This window comes from Dreissena polymorpha, chromosome 14 (assembly GCF_020536995.1).
Source record: "Dreissena polymorpha isolate Duluth1 chromosome 14, UMN_Dpol_1.0, whole genome shotgun sequence".
Lineage (NCBI taxonomy): Eukaryota > Metazoa > Mollusca > Bivalvia > Myida > Dreissenidae > Dreissena > Dreissena polymorpha.
The window spans coordinates 58,267,459-58,290,496 of NC_068368.1; the positions used below are offsets into that span (position 1 = coordinate 58,267,459).

Consider the following 23,038-nt stretch of genomic DNA (forward strand, 5'->3'; position numbering starts at 1 on the left):
TTCATGATCCTTGGCATAAGCGTTCTTGAGTTATCATCCGGAAACCATTTAACTATTTCGGGTCACCGTGACCTTGACCTTTGACCCAGTGACCTCAAAATGGTCATCTGCGAGTCATGATCAATGTATCTATGAAGTTTCATGATCCTAGGCATACGCGGTCTTGAGTTGTCATCCGGAAACCATTTTACTATTTCGGGTCACCGTGACCTTGACCTCTGACCTAGTGACCTGAAAATCAATAGGGTTTATCTGCGAGTCATGATCAATGAACCTATGAAGTTTCATGATCCTAGGCATAAGCGTTCTTGAGTTATCATCCGGAAACTGTTTTACTATTTCGGGTCACCGTGACCTTGACCTTTGACCTAGTGACCTCAAAATCAATAGTGGTCATCTGCGAGTCATGATCAATCTACACTTGAAGTTTCATGATCCTAGGCATAAGCGTTCTTGAGTTATCATTAGGAAACCATTTTATTATTTCGGGTCACCGTGACCTTGCTCTTTGACCTAGTGACCTCAAAATCAATATAAATCATCTGCGAGTCATGATCAATGTACCTATGAAGTTTCTTGATCCTAGGCATAAGCATTCTTGAGTTATTATCCGGAAACCATCTGCTGGACGGACATACAGACCGACAAGTGCAAAACAATATACCCTCTCTTCTTCGAAGGGGGGCATAATAATACAGTAGCATGAACCAACAAGGGAGGCAACATGTTATGTCACAATTTGGCAGAGTATAAAAAGTGATACTTAATTATCTCGCTAAACATGGGTCTAAATTACGTTTAAAAGCTATTTTCTGATTGGATGAAACAGTCCGAAATCATCCAATAAATAAAGTCGAGATATTTATCTTGCGGAATATGCAATGCCATGCCGCATGCAAACTATTGATAAAGTAAATATCGTAAATCAAAAAGTTTGTAATGTTTTTTTTCTCGGTCATAGACGGTGTTCCTGGCTAAAAACGATGCAATATTACTTTTAAATCATTCATGCATTAGTTTTAGCAAGAAAGAGGTAGAATATTAGTGTAAAACATAAAAAAATTATTTAAACTTGTGTCTGCTACAATTTAACGAGTGGTTACGGAAATTACCGATTGTACAGATGTATCGACAGACATATGCAAAACGAAAGAATAGCTTGCATATTTCAAGTTTATCAGCCTTGAAATTACCTATTAATCAAATAAGAATCAAAATTATTAAAATATAAACCAGTAATGTTCATTAACACCAACATCATATTTTTGGAAACCGTGACGTATTGTTTTTCGGAAACCGACGATAGGTAATTTCCATAACCATATGGAAAAATTCATCACTGACAAGTTTCGTTTCTAATGTTTTTCTCAAATATTCTACCACAAAATTATTGTATACCATTACACAAATGAATGACAAGTAATAATTCCTTGATTTTGGGGAGGGACACTGTCTATAAATGCTTATAAAAACGCATTAAGGCTAAACTTAAGTGCATAAAATATTGAAAAATTAATCATAATTCAAGTGTAGACAAGTGTTCGTTTTATCCGATATATTCATTCACCCACATTGACACTCAATTATATTGGAAATTATTACGAATATCTGATAAAACTTGGATTATTTATTTTTTATCTTTAAACTTCCATTTCATAAATGTTTGTTTTTATAAACGTCGTCAATTATTAATTGTGTTTAGATTTCTCTATAGTTTGAAAAACATTTAGGCAAATATTTCTCATGTACGATAAAATGCAAATAATTAATAATATATTCCCTTTTAATCAGTATGTTGGTTTATCGGTCAATAACAATATCACTTTGAACATTGAATTATTTAAAAGTTATAACAAACATTAAATGTTCTCCGAACAAATAATTCATAACACATATAACAGATTGATAGGAAGATATGAACAAATCAAGGTTGCTAGGTTGCCCGCCTAGAATGGTTCTGTTAATATGGAAGTACTTGATATATAAATTTATTAGCCTGTCGGTGTTGTAAGGACATAAAATATTTTATGAATGTCTCAAAGTGTAGAATTTTTTTGCATTTAGTAAAAGAAAGGCAAGATATAACCCTTAAGTGGCTGACAAGAACTTGTGGCTGAATACAACTAAAAAGAGGCATTATGCTTCTTGAAAATAAAAGTAAACATCATTATATATGAATTTTCTGATCAAAAGTGTTATTTTTAGTGAATAGGGGAAATACATTTTCAAGAATAAACAATATAATTATAAATGTTTTGCCGAAGTGCATCATAGTATTATCATAGTACCAGTTTTGGTCTAAAAATCAAGTAACATTTTTTAAATTTCATAACCCCTTGTTGCAAATAAAACTCATGAAAAATAGAATTTTTAGAGTAACCTATTAAAATAAAATATAAAAAATGCTTTATTAGACCCTAGATATTATTTTTGCAATCATTTTTCATCAATTACAAATGTTAAAAAAAAATATTGTTTCATGCTACTCATGGTACCAGTTTTTTGTCAGAAAATTAATTACATTTTTTAAAAATGTGTTACCCCTTGTTGCCAAAAAATTCATAAAAAATATAATTTTCAAAGATATCCTTTAAAACAAAAAGAAAATGCCTTCTTAAACCTTAAATATTATTCCTTCAAGCATTTTACATCAATTATTTATGTTTGAAAAAATCATTGGTTCATGCTAAATACTGTTTGATATACTGTAAATAATGTAAATACACATCCAAGTAGTGAGTCCATCAAACTATTGCAACCGAAACACCTGGTGTGCCAAGGCACCAGCCGAAGTCAAATGCCTTCTGACTTAGTGCATTTTACTATTTATATTTGTATGCATTTGTATGTGTTTGAAAAAATGTATAATCTTAAATGATATCTTCTGACCATGCATGTCCTCGATTTCAAAATTCAAGCCCTGGTCTGACACATTGGTAATATTAACGTTAAACTGTTACCAGGCTTATGAATTTAATTAGCAAGGTCACAGGAAAACGGCAGTCTAATCAGTATCCGATTAAACTATTTGTCATTGTACCGCTCTTAAGCAAACAGCTTTCAAGCAACTGCAGGCTAAACTGGATCTTAACTGGCCACAATCGCCTTAATGTCTCTTTTACTGGGATACAGTTCATTTAACTTTAAAGCGATCTTTTCACGTTTTGGTAAATTGCCAACAATTGAAAAAAAGTTGTATCGGATTCGCAAATTTTCGTTTTAGTTATGTTATTTTTAGGAAACAGTATTACTGAACATTTACCATGGTCTAATATAGCCATTATATGCATCTTTTAACGATTTAAAAATTATAAAGCGTTGCAACGCGAAACGATTGAATAATTATGAGAGTTATGTTGTTGTTGTTTAATTGTGTCAAACTACGGAGATTGCATATATTAGGTATAAAAAACGTCAACCATTTATTCTTGGCAAAATAGTCGAGCAGGCTAATGCGTTTTTACTCCAGGACTAAAGAGGTCACTGGTTCGAGCCCTGCTGCAGACTACTTTTTTTTAAGAATTTTATTCTGGATTTTTAACTGGAGCTTTTAAGATCCAATGTTAACATTTATCAATATAAAGCATTTAATGACTAACTTCAAAACATGTCAAAATCTGTGAAAAGGCCTCTTTAACATAATATCTACTCCTATAAATATGAGGTTGATAAACATGGACTAAACGGTAAATTACGTCTAATTATTTGGACTACAATGATATCAACTACTTAAATAGAAAGAAGAAAGAATTCATACAAACCAGTAATTTGAGTAAAGAGTTTGTAATCAATGTTGTATTTCAGGACAGCTTGGTGATATGCAAAGCCCATATGACATGTTCATATCGGGTATCATAGCAATTCAATAAGTCGCAAAATGCTCGAACAAAATTTATGAAGCAAAATGTGACTTAAATTGATAACTAAAAATACCAGTATCATCAGTATGCCAGTTTTGCCTTGTCAAGCTGTCGAGATCCAGAGAGTGCTTCATTCACATTGAATATATCCTTCGAATTCCATTTATTGTTGCATTACTAAATAGCGAAACAAGCCGATTTAAGCTGTAAGAAAGTTTTGACACGAGTGTTATCAAGTCTCTCATGAGCGAAGCCATTGTTGTAGAAAGTGATCCATTCGCATCGAATATATCCTTCGAATTCCATCCATTGTTGTCATTAGCGGAGATTTAGTGAATAAATAATTCATATATCATAAATGACAGCTTCTAAATAGCGAAACAAGCCAATTTATGCAGTAAGAAAGTTTTGACTCGAGACTCTCATGGGGGCGGCCATTGTTGAATGTTGAAACACGAATGACAGCTCTGCTTGGAGAATGTTATCAATGAAAATCAACTAGGTCGAGGTATTTCGATTAGGAAAATCGAGTTATCTCAATCGGACTGGCTCGGTCTTTTACATAGGTCGCCATTGTGAAGAATTTTTTTATGGTTATCATACCTTAGACGATGCTGTTCCAGCATCGTCAATAATGTTCAAACTTTTATTTGATATTGTTAATTACTAGTATTCAGCTTATAAAAATCTAAATTGTTTTTATATTGTTTACTTTCCAGAAAACTTCTAGTGACAAAGTATGAAGACCATACATCTAATAAACTTCGTTATAGCAGTTTACATGCAAGGTAGGTACACACTATTGTCATTTTAGTTGATACATAAACGCCAATGTGTATGTCCATCTGAACATCGATGAATTTTGTTAAGAATATATTATTTATGTTTTAGATCTCTGCACATCCCAGTGCATTAACAACTGTCGGTATTGTCATAACGGGAAATGCACCAATTGCAATGATGGATTTTATTTGGGATATTACTATGGGCGCGAATATTGTTACCCATGCAGGTCCAACTGCATATCATGCACATTCTGGAACTATTGCAATTCTTGTAAACCAGGATATACTGGTAGCAAATGCGACACGTGTCTAAAGGGTTATTACGGATATTATGAGCATTGTTATCAATGCAGTGAAAGATGTATATCCTGCACAGACTCGTCAAATTGCAATGAATGTAAAACGGGATATTATGGTAAGCGGTGTGATTTATCATGTAGATATAATTGCAAATCATGTACGGACTTAGACACATGTTTGGATTGTAAATCTGGATTTTTTTATGAGAATGCGTGCCAAATATGTGGTGTTGGATGTCTGAATAAATATTGCTACGAGCATTCCGGTGAGTGCCGCTCATCGTGCATGGTTGGGTATCGTGATAAAGACTGCAGTCAAAATTGCTCGGAAGGATGCGTTAACAATTTATGTCACCAGAACGAAGCCAATTGTACAAATGGATGTAAACAAGGGTACTCAAGTGCATATTGCTGTCAGCCAGGTATGTTTGGATGGTCGTGTGAGAGGAACTGTCCCACAAACTGTGCTACATGTACATCCGAGACCGAATGTCAAAGTTGTAAAGAGGGCTTGTTTGGACCCAAGTGTGAGTTCCAATGTACAAAGATAGATATGGAGTGTTCTGTGTGTATTGGTAATACTATTCAGTCATCTGTTTGTAACACCTGTACTAATGGATATTATCCAGATACAAACCGTACATGTGTGCAGTGTTCAAGATTTTGTGCGGAAGGTCAATGTAATAGCTCCAATGGACATTGTGAAAAGGGATGCAAAGATGGCTACTGGAACCCAAAGTGCGACCGCGTTTGCAGTGAAAAGTGTGGAGTATGCGACCTGAATAGTGGAAATTGTTTGACTTGCTCAATGGCAAGTGTTTTCGGTGCAAACTGCGATATACCATGTAGTAACACGTGTAATAATGCATCATGTCATATGAATGGAACTTGCAAAAGCGGGTGCATTTCTGATAACTTTGGACCATCCTGTGAGCAGTCATGTCCTACCAATTGTGCTCGTAGTGGAAACGGAACACGATGTTCCCATACAACAGGTTTATGTCTTTTTGGCTGCACCGACGGATTTAAAGGAAAAGGCTGCAATGAAGGTTTGAATAATCATAAGTATTACAAACATATTATTTGTATTATGCTTGAGATAATATGTTTTGTTATGCACAATTTGAGAAAACATTTATGTGAGTGGAACACAGACTTAATGGACACCGCGAAAGAAAAATGAGTTGCCCATGTGGCAGTTTAAATGCATTAAGAAAAGCTGTCCTTGATTCAATATAAGTAATGATGTAATACATCCAATTAACACTGTATTATAACAAACGTATGATGTTTATAGCCCTCAGGTTAGACAATAGTAAAGATACAGTGCCAATAGCAGCAATAGGAGGAGGAGTTGCAGCTGCCTTTATAGTTGCTGTTGTGGTGGTCGTAGGATTATTTATCTTCTTCTGTAGAAGGTAAATGACCTTCTTTTAATGGTTGCAAACATAGCATGTTGTAGAAAACTACTTTCACTCCGAAGATGGCGGAATTTTAATGTTGAGGTTCATAATAAACGTATAGTTGTATGTGTACCATTTTTATTGGAATGAAAATATGAGTGCTATATATATATACATTATTATTACTTTATGTACATAGATCTCATGCACCAAAGAATGAAACCATCTCAGTAGAATCAAACAATGCAAGCAACTCGTCTGCACCAGTGTATGCAATAGTCTCGCGCAGAGGTAAGAATTGCGTTTGGTAGAGCTATTGTAGAATTGTATTCGTAGTCATTAAAAAAAAACTTCACAACTAACTTTTTTTAAACTTATCATCAATATGTGTTTAAGGAATGCAAGCACAATAATCCCAACTTTTTTTGCGCAAAGAGCATCCAGTTTCGGTGTATGAAAACACGTCATCTGTAAAAGCCAATAATTCGGAAGTTCAAGTGCACAACCCTGTTTACACAAAAAGTCGTGTGGATCCGGTCTCCCCAAGGGATGGTTCTTCAATAACAACAGAAGACAGTTTAGAAGTCGGTACGTGTAATGTGTGCATGCTCATTATGTGAATGTACTTACTATTGTATGTTTTGTTTCTAAATGGATAGCGTGAATGAATTGAATTTGATCGTTATGCATGGGTTCATATTTTTTATCGATTTTTATATTATGTTTCTGATCATTTTCGATTAGTCCATATCAAGAAACGTGAATTAATGATGCTAGTACACATTTAACCACTATTTATACTATTTTACCATTCATGTGTGAAGTGATTAATTCTTCCATATCATGGGACAGTAAAATGATGAAATAGTAAATACATAACGTTGAAACAGAGTAACATTGCAACTCCTAAAACAACAGCAGGCGAGTAATTCATGTAACAACTGATCATGCCAATTATATCCCAAGATGAATGGGACAGTATCGCTCGCAACAATGCGATCATATTCGAAGAAAACGGAGGGGTGTACTACAACAACAACGAAAAAGTAAAGGCATTGAAAATTCAAGTTGTAGAACTGAAGAAATTTGTTATGTCAAAGAATATGGACTACTTCAAGAAAGAGTTTGAGGTGATTATTTTTTCACTTTAATTACCTTTTTTTGGAACGTCTTTTAAATGTCAGATTTTTAAGTAAGCGTTCCAAAGCAATGCACCCAATTTATTTGGTATGTTTTGTGGTTGTTTTGTGTTTTCGGTACGTTGCTACAATCTTTCGGCTATTCGATCGTTGCTGAAAATAAGATACTTTTAGTAACTATTTCCAGCTCATAAGCTTATGTTATACCATTATGTGGCAGGTTCAGTCTATTAGTTCCAATTACTAATTGGAATACTTATTTCGTATATTTCTGCAGAAACTTCCATACGGGCTTCTAAAGGAGTACCGGGTTTCGCAAATGAAGGAAAACATTGGCAAAAACAGATACAAAGGCATATATCCTTGTAAGTTAATTGAAACTTAATATAATAATGAGTATACTTTTGAAAGTCATTGTAAACCCCACTCTCTTTGATTATTTGTTTCATCGTGCCGAAGCATGACATTATATCAATCAATGAATGACTGTTTATTGATTATTCTAAATGTTCATGATACCTATATGTTAATTTTATCATACCACTACATTTATATTTGCCTTATATAACGCTGCCTGTTATATATTTATCTACTTAAGAGGAAGTGGTTATATCAGTTATGTTGGGAGGTAGGTCGCATCACTCGGAATAAAGTATTAAGTCATCATTTTTGGTGAAATAAATTCAGACTCAACCAATCAAGCAACTACCAAGATGTTATATATTATGTGTATAAATAAAAAAAGTAACAAACACAGCAACACATATATTTTACATGTTAAAGTGCCAGTGCGAATGACATCATGATTTATACGTAAAACATCATATTCATTCCCGTTAAAAATGCAGCGTCGCGCAATTATATTTCATTATTTCTTTTGAAATGGGGACGCAGATTTATGTTTACCGTCCTATCGCTGTATAATATATCAGGCTCGGCTCAAATACCACAACGGTACGGCAAGCCTCGCCGTTCTTTTATTCTACGTGTCAACCGACACCATACACAACGATCGGGCAGTAACCTGCTATCCTCAATATAACTAATATTTATAAAAGTAAACGCTGTAAATATGAAATCTCCTTGTTGGATATTCGTGTAAATGCAGAAATATACACCCTAGAGATTACTAAGTAACGACACTTTTACGTTCGTAACACTTGATGAAAGATTTCAATCATAAACGTATACAATCATTTGTGATAATGGTCTTACCACAGATGATGACTACAGGGTGAAGGTTCGAGGTGGAGACACCGACTATATCAACGCTAGTTTCATTGACGTAAGACACCGTTCTCATCAAATTTAACTTAATATATTATCATAATTTTATTTGCTTTTGATGTAAATTGATTCTATCTTGTTCTGTATTATACATTATTCAAAGCAATATTGAATATTGGATTGATGCATTTTCATATAAATTACTAATGTTGCATTGAATATTTATGCCACAACACGAACAGGTGTACTTAGTAAACATGAGATTGGTGTATAGTTGCTTTCAATATTTTATCATATGTACACGGCTTTTAACATTAGCATTTGGTTGTCAAGAACAACTCATTTCTTATACAAACAATTACGTTAACACATGTATACGTTCAGTGTTAAATATGATCAGTTTTGCTGTGTTGTCAGGGATACAAAAGGCGAAACGAATACATCGCAACATTGGGTAAATATCATTCACGAACTCTTAACATTTAACCTTTATATTTATTTATTTTTTGTATATATGGTAAATTGCTATTTTACTTTTACATGAGTAGTGAAATACTTTGGAATATTTGTCATCACATATATTAAGTTTAAGCGGATTGTATTTTTATTTATACATGAAGAATATGAACTTTTTTTACTATAACTATAAGGTCCCATGTCTAAACAACTTGGCAATTTTGCGACTTTCTGGAGAATGGTGTGGCAACAAAACGTAGAGAAAATCGTAATGGTAACAAATCTAGTGGAGGACGGGGTGAGTATATAATTGAAGTATGTCCGATTTAATCGTTTTAAATATTTGATATGATTAATGTTTTTGATGGTATAAACCTAAAAATAATGTTTTTATACGTGGTAAATTCAATGAAAAAAACAGCAACACTTCACTACAGGCATATTAAATTTCATACTCGTCTGATAAACCCCAATAAGGACAAATTCTATATAACTCAAAATACTGACCAGGAGCTCTTTCGTTTTAAAGATATAATATCGCTATATGTATGTCTCCAGGTATATCCATACCGTGAATATTTTTCTTACAGACAGACAAGTGCGAGAAGTACTGGCCCAGTGTTGATGCCCCGCAGATGTACGATGATATTCAAGTGTTATGTAAGAGTGAAGACGAATATGCCGAATTTACGCGACGAATGTTTACTGCTATAAAGGTATAATGTTTTAAAACTAATTCTCATTATACAGCATTATGAAACCCGCAGTCTTTTATTGAAATTATTGACATAATGAAACTGGCATATTTTAAAATACAATAGAAATAAGACAGTATGTAGCTATGCATATTAAAGCACATATCACATACATGAATACGATTTTCAGGACAGACAAACTCGGACTTTGACTCATTTACATTTCACATCTTGGCCCGATAAAGATGTTCCGGAAGATGTTACATCAATCATCGATTTCAGGCAGAATGTTTTACGTGCTCCGGCGACACTTGAAGGACCCACAATCGTGCACTGCAGGTACAAGACAGAGAGTGTAGATATGTATGTGTGTCTCAGTCTATGTACAAGAAAGAATGAAAGTCCCTCACTCATTCAACGAGAAAGGGATCAGTTGATTACATCTCTGTTAAAAATTAACAATAAATATCTATAAAAAAAATATTCTGCGTCTATACTGTCTAAATTACTTGTCTAAATAATTAAATCGAAAATATATTTGTCTTAACCGGGAGATCACCTTCTACGTTTCATCACAGGGCTTCCTAGGAAATTATTCTTCACCATCGAAATATATTACATGTTTATATTTTTGCACACAGATTTTTATCGACACATTCAAATCACACTCTAAGATCCGCGTTATGCGAAAACAGGCCTAAATGGGTTTTGGTCAGCGAAGCGAGATACCAGCCAGCGCAAATGCACAGTCTTTTCCAAAGCTAAAATAACGTACGCCTTCATGGTCTTATCGGGTATTTATTGACCAGATTGCGAAATGTGCAATCTTGACATAAGCTACGCTGGACGCATATAGCATAATACCAATTTTCGCAATCCTTTACGATAGAAAATTAAAGCAATTTGTGTTATGTATAGCTCATTTGCAAGAATTTGGCAGCCTATTCAGGCTTTAAGGAACAATTTCCAGACGGACTGACTGAGTACTGCAAACATTTGTACTTAGGTAATTAAACGGTAGTTATCATGACACTTTACTATTTCGGTAGTGTTTGTTGTCTCATCTTAAAAGCGATACTTAGATACCAACATTTATCGATAGTCCGAAATGTATTCCCTTTAATTTCCGAGCTCTGACCCTGAAATTCTGCGATATTGATTTTAAACACGTAATTGAAACTTTGCCAAAACTTGTGTCTAAGTGTCGTGTTAACATGCAGAGAGAAGTCAGGAATTCCTTACACTGGACAGTGTTAAATCCAATACGCTTTATACTAACGAAGTGATGTTTCCGAAGTTGTGGGGGATTTCTCTCGAATCGTCCAATGAAATATTTGAATGTATTCTATTCGTCCGGGTCTGCTGCCGTTATGTTACTGTCAGTTAAGGTGGAAAGCTGAGTTAACCAGCTACGAAGCTGAGTTAACCAGCAACGCCGAAAAACCATTAATTTTGCTTGGAAATTGTTCCATGTTTCTGATTGTTTTGGTTATAGTGCAGGCGTAGGTCGCACCGGTACCTACATAGCTATCGATATTCTCACAAAAGAGGGAGAAGCCGAAGGAGCTATAGAAGTTCCTAGCTGTGTTCTGAACATGAGACAAAACAGGCCAAATATGGTACAGACAGAAGTATGTATTCTTTTTAATATTCTTTCTTCAAACTTCAAATAACGACACATGAGAGCTTCAAAACAATATTAATTTTTAATGAATATATTATTCAAATAACAAATGCAAGCACACTTTGTGTTTGATGTAAAACAAATCTACATGTACATCTATATGGCTTATGCAAGAAATTGCTTTTGTAGAAAACATTTTATTTAAAATTAGTATACATAATGTATCAAAGTTGATAATATATAAACATCATATCATTTACATCATGTTATCCGGATATTTATAGTTAATCGCAATTGGGGTATGTCACACACAATTGCGTATTTAATACAAAACAACTTCGTACAAACTAAATCGTATCACATGTTAAAGTGAAGAACCCTAACCATATTCTTTAATTTATACCTCAATACCTGCATTTCCAGGGACAGTACGCGTATCTTCACCATGCCGTTCTCCACTCGCTCACATTTGACTGCAAGCCAGTGACCATTAACAAGTTCCAATTGTACATGGACACAACATCAAAGGATAAAATCAGGAACATATTTCACGTAATGTTTGTTTAATTTTATTGCGTTAAAATTGATAAACCATTTCAAATCTATGCATTGATGACACAATACCGGAACTCATTATTACAAATATTATTTAGCAATTACAAGATACAGCGTCGTGCGAGTCATCGGAAGAAACCGAATCAGTTGCAAGAAACGCCAAACGTACTGACAAGAACAGAGAGGGGGCTGATGTTCCAGGTATTAACTCGGTTGATGATCAGTTACATGATCCCTATTAATACGCCATCAATTTTAAAGCGATTGGCAAATAGAACATTTAAATATTGTGTGTGTTTCAAAACACAAACAGTAAAGAACAATACAACCAAAAATTTACATAAGACTTTCGCTTGGCTTCGATGTAAATTTTACTTAATAAATCTCCGCTTCTGAAACTTCTGTTATTATGTCTACTTTCTATGATTTGTACAAAAATAGTATTGACTATAGTTCACTGTTCCTAGCATTTCGGAGTTTTGTTTCGAAACAAATGTGAACAAAACCATGTGATCCCGTTGTATTGAATGACGGAATTGCTTGACGATAAACGCTCATCTAAAACAATCATTAACATAAATCATGGCTTCCTTTATTGTGAACTGCAACGCATATATCATAGTGATCATAAACAACACACATTGGCATCAGTAATAACTTCTTACTTTAATTATGTTAACATAAAACATGCGTATTATAGTTTCTGCTCACAATACTGATAACAATCATAGGTGACGAGCATCGACCGAAGCTATACTTAAACCGGAAACCAGGTTCCACAGATTATATAAATGCAGTTTTTGTTAACGTAAGTATGCGATGTATACAGGCTTTTCTTATCGTTGAAACGCATCAAGTAAGACACATAATACAACATATGTGTTTACTCTAGAAATCGTCCATGAACACGTTCATCACTCAGATTGCTGTCTTAAACATTGCAAATTAACATGTTACCATGTGATAAGCACTTTTGTGCTGAGTATTTCGGTATCAAATCCACTTTTGGTTTACGCATGTACAAATGTTATGCAAGTAAATAGATTTTGCAAATAATACGTTTTTAGCTGCTAATAGTGGTGCAGTTGATTCAATGTAAAATTATATGACACATATTGTCAATCTGTTAATCAATCTCATTAACAATTGTTATTTTGAATAAAACAAAGTTACTGTTCTTTAACGGTAGTCGTAGTGAAGTCATTCAAATAATGTATTAAGATTTACATCGGGTGTCTTTTTTCTTTAGTCTGTTATAGATATAGTATAAGTTATTATTATCTCGGATAAATATGAATATATATCTTAATATTGTGTGTGTGACTTGTTTGCAGAGTTTCCAGAAAAAGAATAATTACATCCTTGCACAAACTCCGTTAACAAACACCGTCGTCGATTTCCTCGCATTGCTTGTCCAAACAAACTGTGCGTGCATTGTAAGTTTGGAATCAGCAAATATGAACGCTGTGGTAAGTGCTGCTTTAAATCTATTTAATTGACATTGAGTTTAGCATAGTTTACCATCGGTTATTGTCTAATCCATTGCACATTTAAGATATGGAACACTACACAAGTCATACCAAACAAATAACAATTTAAACTATTAAAATTGTTATTAATATGCAAGTAAAATGTATACGTGTACCAATCGACTTCATATGTGAATGTGAACAATTGCGGGTAAAAATAAATGTTGTTAATATGCCAGTAAAACTACATACCACTCGACTTTATATGTGTATATAAACGCTCTAGGGTAACAAAATGCTGTTACTGTAAAACATATAATTTAAGGACATCGGTGTGTACTTACCTGCGGACAATCAGGTGTTGAAGAATGGAATCTTCAACGTCCGTTGTTCGAAGACAGAGGCAAATGAGTTTCGCAATAAACGGACGATGACCGTTGAGCATCGAGCGAATCAGGTTTGAAGTCCTACAAAAACTTAATTTCAGTGCATTGTATTTATTCGCAAAAAAAATTATGAAGAATGAATTCAAATGACATTTACTCGTGTAATACAGGACGTATACAACTTTTTTTTCAAAAGATTGATGTATTAATTATAATTATTTGCTCTGCCTCACTCTAGGCAAGCGAGGCATTGTCTTTAACGTACCTGGAGTTTACAGACTGGAACACGGAAGAGATAATACCAAATTCTCCTGCTAATTTCCGCCGATTCATTGCAGAAGTTGACGCAGTAACAGCCAATAGCTCTGATCGTCCAGTTCTGATACATTGTCTGTAAGCTCATTTTGTTGTTGTTGTCGTGCAGCGATATGGTACCTATGATTCAATGTTTAGTTCCAATATTATAAATTAATTACAAAAATGCTAAACTATCTTTAAAGATAAAAGAAGTGAAACTTCAGCTGATCCGAAAGGAAAACAAACTCTTATAAGCAGTTAATGTTCTATATTGACGGAATTTGGCGAATTGCCAGAACAATACGACAGTAACAATTATAATCAAAGTGAACATCGATTATCATCTTACATGTCCTTCATGTATGGCAAGTGACCCAATAAATGACAACACAAGCAAAGCAATTATTACATGCAAGATATTGAATGTGAAATATATATCAGTTGTTTCTTGGCAAAACAAAACAATTCTTAAGGTCGTTAAGTTTACCTGTCAATGATCAAGCGAACTTACAATAATTATGCAGGTAAATGCGCAATTTTTCGTTGTTTCAACGTTGGTATACGCGCTATTTGCGGACTATTTGCTTAGTATAATGTTATCAGGGATGGTGCCAGTAAATGCGGGCTATTTTGTGTGGTTGCCAATCTCCTACAGACGATGGAGGTGGAACATGAAGTCAGCGTAGCGAACACTGTGCGGAAGGTTAAGACGAGAAGAAAGGGCGCGATCCCTAACTTAGTAAGTTGTTTAAAAAAAGCTTTCATCACTAATGTGTTCGCATTTTGTTCACATTGTGTGAGGCTTATTTAGTTTATGAATCACTAACAATCTTTGCAAAACACTGAAATGTAAATAGGCCCTCCAATTATGCGCTTCGTTTTATTTAGTTTTCTAATCTATTGAATATGCAATGCGTACACATTTATATTACCAGTAGTTCGCATCTGAAAAAAAGAGAAAAAATGGACATGTTTATCAGATTACTTAAATTCAGCGGACTTTTTCTATTTTACTTGTCGAAGATCATTTTTATAATTCATTTTTCAGGAGCAGTTTCAGTTCTGCCATGACTGTGTCCTTGACTATACTCAGAGCGTCAACATTTACTCAAATATCGCCGCTGAGCTCTCCGATTGCTGAGTTGATGTTGTATGAAACGACTTGGTACTTGACTTCATTCTGAGCTTCAATATTTACTCCAACTTCGGTGCTGAGCTCTCCGATTGCTGAGTGCAGGAAGTATGAAACGACTTGGTCCTTGACTTCATTCAAAGCTTCAACATCTACTCAAATTGTGCCGCTGAGCTCTCTGATTGCTGAGTTCGTGTTGTATGAACTGACTTGGTCCTTGACTTCATTCAGAGCTTCAACATTTACTCCAACTTCTCCGCTGAGCTCTCCGATTGCTGAGTTCATGTTGTATGAGACGACTTGGTCCTTGACTTCATTCAGAGCTTCCACATTTACTTAAATATCGCCGCTGAGCTCTCCGATTGCTGAATTTATGTTGTATAAGACGACTTGGTCCTTGACTTCATTCAGAGCTTCAACATTTACTCCAACTTCACCGCTGAGCTCTCCGATTGCTGAGTTCATGTTGTATGAGAAGACTTGGTCCTTGACTTCATTCGGAGCTTCAACATTTACTCAAACTTCGCCGCTGAGCTCTCTGATTTCGCGGATTTCAGGAAGTTTGACTTTCGCTGGACTAGACTACACTCAAACATTCCCAATCTACTCCGATGGAGGAGTTCAAGTTGTCTGTCATGACTGTGTCCTTTGCTATATTCAAAGTTCACAGTGGCTTTAACAACTACTCCAATTTCGCTGCTGCTCTTTCCGATTGCTGACAATACTTCGAAAAAAACAACAACAACCTCTCAAACTTCGCTGTTTTCATCTCCAAGTCCTACCTTAACATTACTACCCTCATGAAAGTGCTGCCGATAGACTACATAGTGCTTTCCTAATAAAGGCCGAAACTAATCTCCATCATTGATCACTTGATTTAAACAGTGATTTTTCTATGATTTGAAATTCGTGTTGTCTTTTTTTATGAATTTCTCAATAAAAGCTCTTTTAGTATAGCTGTTTTAAATTTTTAAATAATATATGTTGAAATGCATGATGACATTAGAATACAAGTCATTCAACTGATATATACTCTTGGAACAATTGACTAGGGTAATAGACTGTATGTATATGAAAATGCATCGCAAATCGCACAATAGTGTGCGTGTAAATATGTCCAAATTTATTTAATTGGAGCGCTGTGATATTATTCATAATAATTGTAATGTGTTACAGTAAGTAATAACCTATTTAGACTCGTTTGTCAACAATTATATTCAATTATTTTATTTCACATTCTAGAGCAGATATTCGCTACTTTTTGCCATTTCAAAAGTCCTGTCTCATAGCCACTGTTTTTTCATGCGACATCTTTAACAAGGTGTGTTTTATGATTATAGATATCAATGTTATGTTTCGTTACTTATGTTTTTCAGACATTTGCAATTGTAAAAGTAAAAATCCAATGTGAATATTAAACATGATGCTTTATTATCGGGCGTATGTATACATTATGAATTTGCTTTCTTTTTAGATGTCCATGGATTAATATGAATTTATGTATATTTGAGTATTTGGTAGTATTTAGTGTTTGGGGAATGTGCGTTGCGTGGTCCCATTCGAAGTGACTACATATACGTGTTTTAAAGTTGTGTGTGCCTTAACTACCGGAAAACTTTTCATACGCTAATTTACAACGCAGTTTTAAATCCGGTTTATGTGCTTTTTGTTAAGTTTTAGCTATAAAGGTTAAAGTTTGAAACATATTAATGTATATGCTGGTAACAAAACGACCGTTGCATGATGAATTCTGTTTTTGTTTTGTATAGGTATGATGATAGTTTGCGCTTGGATTCTTTGTTATAGACATTAACTGTATTTCCATAAGGTGTTATGCTCCAGTATTAAATGTGCTTCATGAATTTGTAAATATAAATAATTAACGTACTTTCTATCTTTTTGAACATCTAAACCTTTCGCAACAAATACAACTACTTTAAACAGCTGATATGTGCCCGTTGTTTTCTGGTTATTTTGAAAGCGCACATAAACTGTGCTACAGTCGCTAAAATAGTGTCAACTCTATTACTTAGGTAAACAGATAAACAAGCTTATTTTTTTTATAATAAACTATCAAAGGAATGTTTTTACTATAATTACAATCGGGTCTATTCAATATCACCACATGAAGGTCGTGTGAGGGATGTTTTTGAGTTGCAATATAATTATGGATTAGATTGTAATTTAATACGCACTCAAGAGGGACAACTGCTTTCGCAGCAAAGCAAAAAAGCAGCAAGCAAAAGTTTTCTCCCATTTGCTATATTTGTTCAACGGCCGGATGATCATATTAAATTGACGCTATATTTTGCCATCTCAAAGAAAAACCATATTTCAATTGGTTTCTTATTTATATATTTGATCTTCCTCTGAGAAAAAACAACATAATGTTTATTTAAGCGCTAAGATCTTTTACACAAACAATGTATGAGTGCATTTGTTCAATATATATTCACTAATCTTTACTTTTCGTGATACTTCAATTAACATTTGAACATATTATCGTTTACTTGAAAGCTTTTTCAAGATGTTAAACAGTACATTTATCTATTTTTATATGTTCGGAAAATAAGTTTGAAAAACAAATATTGCCATGATCAGAGAAAATAAATGATCCGTGATATAAATCAAAATGTACATAACCATGACGTATAGGTCGATTCTAAGATATTACAGAAATAGTTCACGTCGCACTTTTTTTCTGTGTAACTCAATTTGTCTTAATAGCATTGAAAACGACAGTCTGTGAAATCATTTTCTTTAAAGGATTTTAACGATCTCTCCATTAATATTAGCGCATTTCATGTTGCCTTATCTCTGTATTGTATTCATTAATTTCATTAAAGTAGAAAAGATGTCAAATGCTTTAAACATCATGGGTAGATAATGGGCGTTATATTCAGTCCGTATAGGTGGTGGTTGCCGGTCGGTGCACCTCTTATGGATTCTACTCAACAAAATTCATTACTTGCGAGCATCGTTTGTCTTAGTTAGTTGTATTCGTTTCTCTGAATGATGATAATGATGATGATGATGATGATGATGATGATGATGATGATGATGATGATGATGATGATGATGATGATGATGATGATGATGATGATGATGATGATGATGATGATGATAACCTTATATAACGCGCGCGTACACCGGTCACATGACGAGATTCTCGCGCTATCCGAGAGTCTTCTGCAGTCCGTATGCGACCTTCTGTACAAGAAAGAGGTCCGAGGCAAGGACGAACTATGATCAACAGGTCATACCGAACTGTGAAAGGAGTGGTGTGAGAACTTACTTTTAGCAGTTAGCTTATTCATAAAAAGTGTAATGCCTTTAGCAATATAGGATCGGATTATAAGTAACATTTGTTATTTTACCATATTCCTGAAAAAAGATCTCGTTGGGAACATTGTACTTGTGGTGATTTCCAAGAAAATTTCTAAAAAATATACATAATATTGAGAACAATATAGGTTATATATACGAATATTATTTACTTTCTTATCAAAAGCTTGACAAGATCAAGGTTTACATAATATTCACAACAGTTCATAGTGCCCGTAATTTCAGATTTAAAATACCCTTCAATTATGTAAAATATGGTTTGTTAAATATAAATGATCATATAACTGTTTAAGGCATGCTTTTACAAGAAACCTCATAGGCGAGACTTGACGCGAGATACAGCATAGCGTGTACACGCGATGGTGTTATACATAAACATTAGCTTTTAACAGAATAATAAATTCTTATTAAACCGACAGAAATAAAAACAAGATCAAAGAGTATAGAAATAAGAGTGAAAGTATCTGAATAATGCGTTTTATGTTTGATTAAACATGGACGAAAAAAATACATTCATCCATGAAAGAAACCAAGCATATTTATCTGTTAATGATAGTTAAAGCAATATAAGTTTCGTAATGGAAACTTTACCTGTATAGGTCTGGTTGTCCTATCTATTATGCAATTATGCATGCCGAATATTTTTATTTCCAATTTTAGAAGTCAATCATTTATTCAAATCATGTCAAATAATATGTAATCATTCTGTAATCAATATATTACTTAGATTGAATGCAATGATGGTGAGGTTGTTTTCTTCATTAAAGCAATTGTTAGATTTAATATGCACGCAAATAATTATCTTACAATAATTATTCCAAAACCAGAAGTGGTATATAGTGTCCATGAATGTTTTTTCACCTGTTTACCCATAATTTCTATTATTTAAGTAATTAACATATGTCATGTTCATTATGATGGTGTTCATTATGTCACTGACACACGCTGTATAATGATGCAACTGCCAGAAACTTTGCAATATGGTATATATGTACACTTGTAGACTTTTCTAACGCAACACTTTTCAAACTTGAAAATCTCGGTTATTTGTTTAGATGTTGATTTTAAATTTTACATCTGATCATTTGACAACATTCTGATCAAGCTCACAATAAAATCATTTATCCTTGACGATCGGTCGCTTTAGCGCGTGGGGTATTTATGGTTTCATCTGTCTGCACGTTGAAATAGAGGAACGCGATATTATTCTTAATTTAGTTCACTTTCAACATTAAGGTGGGTTAAGAGAAACATAAAACTAGTTTTAAAAAATGTATGGCTTTTATTAATATTTAGGAGTGCAACCGCGTATTTCGCTCATTGCAGGTTACCTGCATGTGTTTTGGATACTTTTCTAACCCAATACTTTTCAAATTTAAATATCTCTCTTAAGTAAATGTTTCATTTAAAATTGTACATGTGATCATTTGACTACATTTGGTGCAAGCTTACGATAAAATCATTCATCCGTGATGATCGGACGCGTCAGCACGTGGGGAAAGTCACATGTAATCTGCCAAAATGGTTGTGCTTCTGAATATTCATATGAGCCATACATATTTTAATTTAGTGTATGTTTTCCTGGTGAAAGAACCCTCATAAAATGATGATATTGAAATAAATTGAGATTTAGATTAATATTGCGTTTGACCATGTCCACGTGCAAACAGACGAACTATACACATCCCACACTCTTAAGCGTCATATCGTCAAGAATGAATATTTGTATCATGAGCTTGATCAGAATGTAGTCAAATGTTCACATGTAATGTTTTAAATCAAAATCTTCGGTCATTACAGAGATATTCAACTTTTAAAAGTGTTGCTTTAAAAAAGTCTCCAAGTGTATGCTATGAGAACGTTGGTGCAAATTTCGATACGAATTGTATCTGCTTGTTTATCTGAACGGTTTAAATGTGTAAACAGTAGGCGGAAGTTTAAATCACTACAGTTTTACAAGTGATATATCAAGCGGAACTTCAAAAAGGTTCAAATCAACGTTTGTTCAATAGTTTAACATAGCTGGGCATGAGTTTTATCGGTTTGAAGAAATAGTATGTGACTTTGTGGTATTGAAAGGTAAGTGGGTTTATGTTTTATTGTAATGATTTTAAGTATCAATAAGTAAACTGAACAGAACAGCTCGTGAATTATGCTGTATACAGAAGTATTAAGTTGTATTTTATATTTAGAAGATAATATAAAGCTACGCAGGGCCGGGCAGTGATAATTGGCCCGCAGGGAGCATAACGGCCCGAGGGCCGTTTGCGATCTGGGACCGATTAGCACTGCCCGGCCCGGCTAAGCCGTGTATTAATGTCTATAATATATGTATTACTTTGTTTTGTTTATCGTTGTGTTGTTCTTCCTCTTAAATTTAAAACAGAACCAGCTTTCCGTACTTTTATTTTAATTCAATTCATTACGCAATTTATGACGTTTTTTTGTGACGTCATATCTGTGACGAAAACAGCAGTTTTTGCTATTCGGACGTGAAAGGTTTTTATTCAATATTTTTGAAGCATCGAACGAAAAATAAAAACGTTTTTTCGGATTGTGCACTTTTCTTGCATATTTGGAGGGACGATTGAACTTTACCGGTACGCAACACTTAACATCAAACAGCGTACCCTAACCCTAACCCTTAACACCTAACACATAACAACTAACACAACACCTTATAATCCTTTTTATCCTATATATTTCCTTAGTATCGGGGGCTACCGCTCCCAAACCCCCGCTTTGTCGATAGTGGTAAACAACTAACACAACACCTTATAATCCTTTTTATCCTATATATTTCCTTAGTATCGGGGGTTACCGCCCCAAACCCCCGCTTTGTCGATAGTGGTAAACAAATGCGTACCGGTAAAGTTCAATCTAGCCTATTTGGAAGCTTTGATATAATTATTGTAATCGCTCCGACAAGTCATTCGATTTTGTAAATCGTGTTTTTGGTGACAGTGCCGAGTGGTTAGCATTCGCTACAGTCGTTTAAAAAAAATGTGATTTAAAATAAATTTAAATAAACGGATAGAATAACAGAAAACGGATTGCACATCTTTGATATTTTATTATTACAAGCATCGGATTAAAGTTGTCATAGAGGTAAGTGTGTCTTTTACTTTTTAAATTTTGCTGTTCGATGAATCCTGTTAGAGCTCAAATAGAGGCATCAATCTAATGTGAAGCAGAGTTTCAGTTTCAATCGATATTTTTATTTAATATCCAAATTGCGTGCTACCTGTCATGAAATAATATAATTATTATTGATTATTTCGTTGATTTATGGCTAAGACTGAATGTGAACGCCGTTGAACGTCACGCGCACACATTCTGAGGGCCGATTATAAATAATAGGCCCTAGGGCCGAATATTTATAATGACCCCGCAACGGTGATAATGGAATGAAAAACTGTACACATTTGCTACTATATATAGTAAGGTATGTATAATATAAAAATAACGATTACATGAATTTGTATATCACGGTATGTTTAATACGTTATCAACATAATGCATTTAATCATTTGCATACTTCGTCATTTAGCAGTTTTATTAGAGTTTCAAATATCAATTCGAGCGTTTAATGATGTTATTAACTTGTGTTGGATGCCTGCTGCGTTTAATGACTAACAAAAGATTATTGGCAATTTACGAAATAAATGAATAAATAATTACATATATATTCACGGCTTTTGTGTGAGAATATAACTGCAAGCATGATTTAATATCATTGATTAAATTGGGCCGTTTTTTGTGAGCGAAAATAAACATAATAGATCTACAAGAAACCGATATATTTTCTTGAGACAATTGCACGTAGCTCAACGTGTTCATAGAATACCATTGTAATGTTTCTGAAGTTTCCGATTGTTATTGGTTTGCTTCTAAGAGCTTACAATTACATTAACAATATCGCGTATTGTATTTCAAAACAAAAATCATACACGTGTATCCTGGTCTATCGTAAGTTCGTGGATATTACAAATAGAACAGTTTTTTAAGCAATTATATTTTTATTTTGATCAAATTAATATAATTAAGCATAAATTAAATCATTATCTGTGTGAATAATTAAAAAGAATCAAGTTCAATTGTAATCTTGTTTTCCAAATTCAAGTTAACAAACACCATCCATCACTTTGAACCGCCATTTTGAATTCATGTAAGTTCGTGGATGACACATGTGACGTCATTACTCCAGAACAGCTGATTAGGCCAATTGTAGGAATGTGTGTTTTCTAAACAGATGAAAATCATGCGAAAATTAGACTTCATGTACAACATCACGTCATTCTTCCTCGGGGAAAGCGTGGACTTTAATATTCGTTTGCTGAATAAAAACTTCGTAGCGCAGAGGTCG

General features: G+C 34.0%; 1 protein-coding gene across 1 annotated transcript in view; it reads left to right on the forward strand.

The window, feature by feature from the left end:
- The first annotated feature begins 5,321 nt into the window (after positions 1-5,321).
- LOC127857401 (receptor-type tyrosine-protein phosphatase kappa-like) overlaps positions 5,322-23,038 on the forward strand; it is a 97,509-nt gene continuing 79,792 nt past the window's right edge. Inside the window, exons 1-17 of the mRNA XM_052393796.1 lie at positions 5,322-5,366; positions 5,574-5,713; positions 6,547-6,638; positions 6,783-6,935; positions 7,314-7,477; positions 7,764-7,851; positions 8,707-8,771; positions 9,131-9,167; positions 9,364-9,467; positions 9,760-9,885; positions 10,055-10,203; positions 11,360-11,495; positions 11,912-12,040; positions 12,142-12,244; positions 12,775-12,851; positions 13,378-13,512; positions 13,832-13,969. Coding sequence (XP_052249756.1) covers positions 5,322-5,366; positions 5,574-5,713; positions 6,547-6,638; positions 6,783-6,935; positions 7,314-7,477; positions 7,764-7,851; positions 8,707-8,771; positions 9,131-9,167; positions 9,364-9,467; positions 9,760-9,885; positions 10,055-10,203; positions 11,360-11,495; positions 11,912-12,040; positions 12,142-12,244; positions 12,775-12,851; positions 13,378-13,512; positions 13,832-13,969 — 1,881 coding nt within the window. The remainder of the gene's footprint in view (positions 5,367-5,573; positions 5,714-6,546; positions 6,639-6,782; positions 6,936-7,313; positions 7,478-7,763; positions 7,852-8,706; positions 8,772-9,130; positions 9,168-9,363; positions 9,468-9,759; positions 9,886-10,054; positions 10,204-11,359; positions 11,496-11,911; positions 12,041-12,141; positions 12,245-12,774; positions 12,852-13,377; positions 13,513-13,831; positions 13,970-23,038) is intronic.